The sequence below is a fragment of the Trichechus manatus genome, unplaced genomic scaffold, assembly GCF_000243295.1.
Source record: "Trichechus manatus latirostris isolate Lorelei unplaced genomic scaffold, TriManLat1.0 scaffold00049, whole genome shotgun sequence".
Classification (NCBI taxonomy): domain Eukaryota; kingdom Metazoa; phylum Chordata; class Mammalia; order Sirenia; family Trichechidae; genus Trichechus; species Trichechus manatus.
In genome coordinates, this window is record NW_004443985.1 from 1,669,798 (window position 1) to 1,676,085 (window position 6,288).

At 48.0% G+C, this 6,288-nt stretch overlaps 1 protein-coding gene across 3 annotated transcripts in view; it reads right to left on the reverse strand.

Annotated features, from left to right (window-relative positions):
- EXOG (exo/endonuclease G) overlaps positions 1-3,402 on the reverse strand; it is a 32,439-nt gene extending 29,037 nt beyond the window's left edge. For 2 of the 3 annotated variants that reach the window (XM_023732214.1, XM_004377318.2), the window contains exons 1-2: positions 3,238-3,402; positions 958-1,107 (exon numbers count right to left, since the gene is read on the reverse strand). Coding sequence is in view for 1 of the 3 variants with exons in the window: in XM_004377318.2 (XP_004377375.1) it covers positions 958-1,107; positions 3,238-3,400 (313 nt within the window). In the remaining 2 variants the exon portion in view is untranslated. Of the gene's footprint in view, positions 1-957; positions 2,322-3,237 lie in introns of those variants that run through there. The other variant, XM_023732215.1, reaches the window with a different exon arrangement.
- Positions 3,403-6,288: the final 2,886 nt, after the last annotated feature.

A 6,288-nucleotide genomic window follows, 5' to 3' on the forward strand; every position in this document is an offset into this window, starting at 1 on the left:
ACATCTCGGCACGTGCAGTAAATGCTGATGTTTGTATGGCTCACTGGGTAGATGGCCCTGCCTTTCTTTTCTGCCTAGAATGCTTGTCACCATATCCCACGGTCCACCCACCCCTCTGCGAGCACCCTTCGGGCCACTTTCTTAGAGAAGCCTCACTGTATCACTGAAATCAGGTTCTCCTGTTATAATCTCTCATCACATTCTTTAGTTCATTATACTTATCCCAATTCCCAATTGCTATTCCTTCAGAGGAGCAATTACCAATTATAATTACACATTCATGATTATTTGATAAGTCAACCCCCCCATCCATCTGAAAGTGCCATGAGGAACAAAGACTGTATCTACTGTGTTGTTGCTGGGTGCCGTCGAGTCAATTCAGATGCATAGTGACCCTATGGGACAGAGTAGAACTGCCCCCACTGGGTTTCCTAGGCGGTAATCTTTACGGAAGCAAATCGCCAGGTCTTTCTCCTGTGGAGCTGCTGGATGGGTTCAAACCACCAACCTGTTAGCATCTGAGTGCTTAGTCATTTTGCCACTAGGTTTCCTTATATCTACTTTAGTCACTGACATATCCTCAGTGCTTAGGACAGTGGCAGCCGCATAGTAGGCACTTAATATCTGTTGAAGTAACAAGCAAATGACACTCGTTGCAGCAACATTTGGCACCTCCCAAATGGTGTGCCAAGAAATGGATCCTCTCAGCCTCTGAGACAGCTGGGAAGGATCCAGAGCCCCCTGGCTGTCAGGCAGGGCCCATCTACCCAGTGAGCCATACAAATATCATTGTTTTCTACATGTGCCGTGATGTGAAAAAAGCTGACATATTATCAACAATCTTCCTTGCTCTAAATTTTTGAAACATCTTTCCCTTTACTTCAAAGGCGTTTTGAAGTTTCACTGATGTTTTAGAAACAGCAATGCTTTACCTCTACTTTTTTTCCAACCACTTACCCATTATCTTGCTTTTGGATATATGTTCAAGAACCCATCTAGGCACCCGCTTTGCCTGATCATAAGACAAGGCATGATTAGTGTAACACTTAGGCTCTGTTCCAGTTAAAGGGAATCCAAACTGTTCCAAGACAGACTTTCCTGCAGATCCTGAAAATGAAAAGAGGGAAACAAACAAAACAAAATTAGTGACTCTTACTAGGAAGAGGAGAGAGCCAAGATTTACAAAAGACTGGCTCAAAAGTCTAATCAACCAGCAGGTGTCATTTTTGCAATTACTTATAAGGCAAAGAAAACAGACAGTAAGCAAAGTATTACTTTTGCCTACAATCAGTTGTGTAGTTACATTAAGATAAACTTCAGATAAGTCATTAACTTTTACATAAGGACCTGATCTTACTGGTCCTTCACCTCAACTTTCCAAACGCCTCTGCCTCCCACAGACCGTGTATGCAAAAGCAGTAATCAAAGGAAAACTCCTGTCAGTACTGTCAATCCTCACGGCTATGACTGAACGGGAAGAGCTACTTTAACAGTGAGTGTGAGGTCAAAAGCACGGCCTTGAAGCTGTAGCTTCTTCAAAGGCCATCATTCCCTGACACTCCCCCTTAGATGTTCTGCTAGTGAAGCACTGAGAAGTGTGCTGTGGCAAGACGTAGTAAAGCTGGTAGCCTTTTTCCCAGGGGGAGAACCCAGTCCAGACTTAACAGGAATCAGTTTCTAGATAATCCCCTCTTGCTGCCTTTTCCTATCTTCAACCCATCGGCACAGCTCTCTTGCTAAATGAGAAATACATTCTAGTATCTAAAGGAGCAAGTTAAATTGGCATGTCAGGGAAAGTCTAAGAAATGAGCATGTGCTCCCTTTGTCAAATGTAAGGAACCCTTGGTAACTTGAGGAGCCCTGGCGGCACAGTGGTTTAAGCGTTTGGCTGCTAACCAAAAGGTCGGCAGGCAGTTCAAATCCACCAGCTACTCCTTGGAAACCCTATGGAGCAGATCTACTCTGTCCTACAGCGTTGCTATGAGTCACAATCGACTCAACAGCAAAGAGGTTTTTTTTGGTAACATGAGGATTTACATACTTTGAAGAAGGTCTAGCTGGTAGTCTTCATTTAAACGACGACAAAATGAGAACAGTGAAGTAGTCTGCTAACACTGTGTTAATTTATTCATTCATCCCTTTTTTTTTTTTTTTTAAAGAAGAAACTGATAAATCTGTGGCTTTTTAGTAACCTAAAGTAGGAAAGTGTATATTTGGAATATTTTTGTTGTACTTTAGATGGTTTACAAAGCAAATTAGTTTCTCATTAAACAACTAATACAAATATCGTTTTGTGACATAGGTTGCCAACCCCATGACACGTCAACACTCTCCCCTTCTCGACCTTGTTCTCCCCATTACCAGCTCTCCTGTCCCCTCCTGCCTTCTCGTCCTTGCCCCTGGGCTGGTGTGCCCATTTAGTCTCATTTTGTTTTATGAGGCTGTCTAATCTTTGGCTGAAGGGTGAACCTCAGGAGTGACTTCAGTACTGAGCCATAAGGGTGTCCAGGGACCATACTCTAGGAGTTTCTGTAGTCTCTGTCAAACCAGTAAATCTGGTCTTCTTTGAGTTAGAATCTTGTTCTTCATTTTCCTCCCGCCCTGTCCAGGGCCCTCTGTCGTGATCCCAGTCAGAGCGGTCGGCGGTGGTAGCCGGGCACCATCTAGCTGTACTGGACTCGGTCTGGTGGAGGCCGTGGTAGATGTGGCCCATGAGTCCTTTGGACTAATCTTTCCCTTATGTCCTTGGTTTTCTTTCACCCATATTTACTGACTACCAGTTATGTCCCAGATATTGCCCTGGGTATATAATGGAGAACGAAACAAACTCCCAACTCTCGTGGCGCTCACACAGGCATTAAAACAAACCAAACCCAAAAACCCAAACCCACTGCCTGGTGTCCATTCCGACTCACAGGGACCCTGTAGGACAGAGAAGAACCGCCCCACTGGGTTTACAAGACTGTAAACTTCAGAAAAGAAGACTGCCACATCTTTCTCCCGCTGGGTGGGTTCGAACCACCTTCCTTTCGGTTAGCAGCCTAGCGCTTTAACCACTGCCCCACCAGGGCTCCTTGAAACAAACATATCCTGATAACTACTTTGGGGAGCAGAGCGCTCTGTGGAGAAAAGCACGATGACCCCAGAAGAAAGTTGGTGAAGGTAGCGCATCCATGGTCCCACTCCACGCGCGAGGTGGGAAGGCCGGCGCGAAGGGAAAGCAGACCGCGGCCTTACCGTCCGGCTCCCTCACCGCCGACGCCGCCTCCGGGCCGTGACTCCGAAGGAACTGCAGGACCGCGAGGCCCGCTCCCGCGGCGCCCACTACGGCCCCAGCCGCAAAGCCACTCAAGAAGCGCCGGGACCCTCTGAGGCGGGAAGCAAACCTCTTAGCAGCCATCTTGTCCGGGACACCAGCTTTACCATTGCGCATGCGCACACCGGGTCTGACGCCGAAAAGCCAATCACAACCGCGGCACCTAGACGCGCATGCGCAACCTGGAGTAGCCGGCGCGGGTGGGCCGCCTGAAGTTCCCAGGAGACGCTGGAGGCCCCGAGCGCATGCGCATGCCCTCTCCTCTGAGGCCCTCGCGCGCCCCCTGCTGACAAACCTGGAGGGGCACGCCCCCTCTCCCCTTCCCCACTTGGCCCCTCATGGGTGGGAGCATCACGTCTTCAGGGTTTAAAGCCAAAACCAAACCACTTGCGGTGGAGTGGTTTTCGACTGGTGGAGACCCGATAGGACACAGCAGAACTGCCGCATAGGGTTTCCGAGGCCGTAATCTTTACTGCATACAAGTACCCATGGCTTGGGTCAGGCGCACCTTAGTCCTCAAAGCGGTATCTTTGCTTTTTAACGCTTTAAGGGCGTCTTTTGCAGATTTGCCCAACGCAATGCGTCTTCTGATTTGACTCCTGCTTCCATGCGCGTTGGTTGTGGATCCAAGTAGCAAGCAGCAAGTCACCAGCTGCTCCTTGGAAACCCTATGGGGCAGTTCTGCTCTAGCCTATAGGGTTGCCATGAGTTGGAATGGACTCCACAGCAACAGGGTTTTTTAATCTTTACTGAAGTGACTGCCACACCTTTCTCTCGAGGAGCAGCGGATGGGTTTGAACCACTGACCTTTTGGTTAGCAACAGAGCGCTTAACCACTGGCCCACCAGGACTCCTTAAAAACCCGTTGCCATTGATTCCGACTCACAGAGACCCTGCAGGACAGAATAGAACTGCCCCATAGGCTCTCCAAGGCTGTAATCTTTACGTGAGCCGACTGCTGTGTGCATATACATTCCTGAGAAGAAAATACCTTTCTTCCCATTTTATAGGAGAGGTAGCCACTTGCCCATGGTTACGCTCCCCAGAGCCGAGATTCCAACTCAGGTCTGAGGTCTTCATGACACCTGGTTTCCAAGCTTCTAAAAATAGCTTTGTACCTCCTAAGGAGATCCTTGGCAAGACAGTACTCCACAGTGGCCTAGGACCCGGAGTGGGATGACGGGTTAGGATTCCCAGTCCACCGCTCTCCAGCTTGCACTGCTGCTTCTCTTCTCTAGGCTTCTGTTTCCTCTCTTTTAAATGGTAATCGACTCAGATCATAGGATTAAAGGAGACGGCATGAGCGAAGCTCAGGGAAGCGTCTGGGCATGTGGTTAAGTGCTGTCGAAATGTTAGCAATTTTAATCTTTTTTTTAATATTGTGCTTTAAGTGAAAGTTTTCAGAGCAAATTAGTTTCTCATTAAACAATTAATACACCTACTGTTTTGTGACATTGCTTGCCAACCCCTCAACATGTCAACACTCTCCCTTCTCGACCTTGGGTTCCCCATTTCCATTCATCCAGCTTTCCTGTCCCTTCCTGCCTTCTCATCGTTGCCCCTGGGCTGGTGTGCCCATTCAGTCTCATATAGATGGTTGAACTACGTGTATTATTGTTTGTTTTGTAGGCCTGTCTAATCTTTGGCTGAAAGGTGAACCTCAGGAGACTTCAGCATTGAGTTAAAGGGTGTCCCGGGGCCATAGTTTCAGGATTTCTCCAGTCTCAGACCAGTAAGTCTGGTCTTTTTTTGTGAGTTATAATTTTGTTCTACATTTTTCTCCAGCTCTGTTCGGGACCCTCTATCGTGATCCCTGTCAGCGTAACTGGCGGTGGTAGCCGGGCACCATCTAGCTGTACTTGACTTGGTCTGGTGGAGGCTGTGGTAGTTGTGGCCCATTAGTCCTTTGGACTAATCTTTCCCTTGTGTCTTTGGTTTTCTTCATTCTCCCTTGCTCCAGACGGGCTGGGAAAATGTTAGCAATTTTTACTGAGTTATCTCCACTCTCTCTCTCGAATATAAAATCCTGATTGCTGAATGTCTGCTGACGGAGCAAGGACATATATACATACACTTCTTACACTCCCACTCACAAATAAGCGGATCTTCATTCTGCAGCACAAATCTCCAGCACTCCACGTGGACTTAGGTCTTCAAAGAACCGTCAAGTTTCGCATTTCTTCTATAACTGGTGGGAATCCCTTTCATCTACCTGAATGATAATTCACTCAGCAGAGCTTATCTCTACCAGCCGACCAAGCGTAGACATTGTCTGGACAGCCTTTTGCCTCATGTCCCCCTCCCCCGCAGGAACACCTCTTGTGGAGCCATTTTATACAGTCCCCTGGGCCTCGGACCTTGGTTGGCTGACCTATGTCAACCACGGTCCTTTCTAGAGATTTTGCATCTGGAACTCTCCCCAGGTAGCAAAGCTTTGACACAAGCAGCTCTGGCCCTATCTACAGCCTTGTTTCCTGCTCATCAGAAGAGCCGATGCACCTGGTCTTGCACTGAGCAAGAGCAAAGCAGTGCTGTGATACAGGTGATGAGAAGTCCTGGAATAGTTGTGACCGTGGCTGCCGGGCTCATGAAGCCCACAGGCATCCTGCCCTTCCCAAGGCGTGGCTGGCCACTTCCTCCAGCGTCCTTCCAATAAAGTCTCCTTTCGTTTAATAGTTTCTGTCACTTGCAGTCAGGAGTCCTGACAAATGTAGAAATTGTTGAATCGATGTATGTTCCGCCGTGCATATTTTCAACACCACCACCAAGAGTCCTGACAAACACAACCCTGCAACACCAATGTGCTCCAAGGCTACCCTGGCAGCTTCCCCCAGAATCTTCTAAATACGCACATTCATTTACCAAAGCCCTTCTAAGTCCCAGGCACTGTGCTAAACACAAGAGATGAATGGTAGATGACTCTTTCTCATCCAGAACCTCTACTTGGAAAGAATGAACTGCACGCTGAGCCC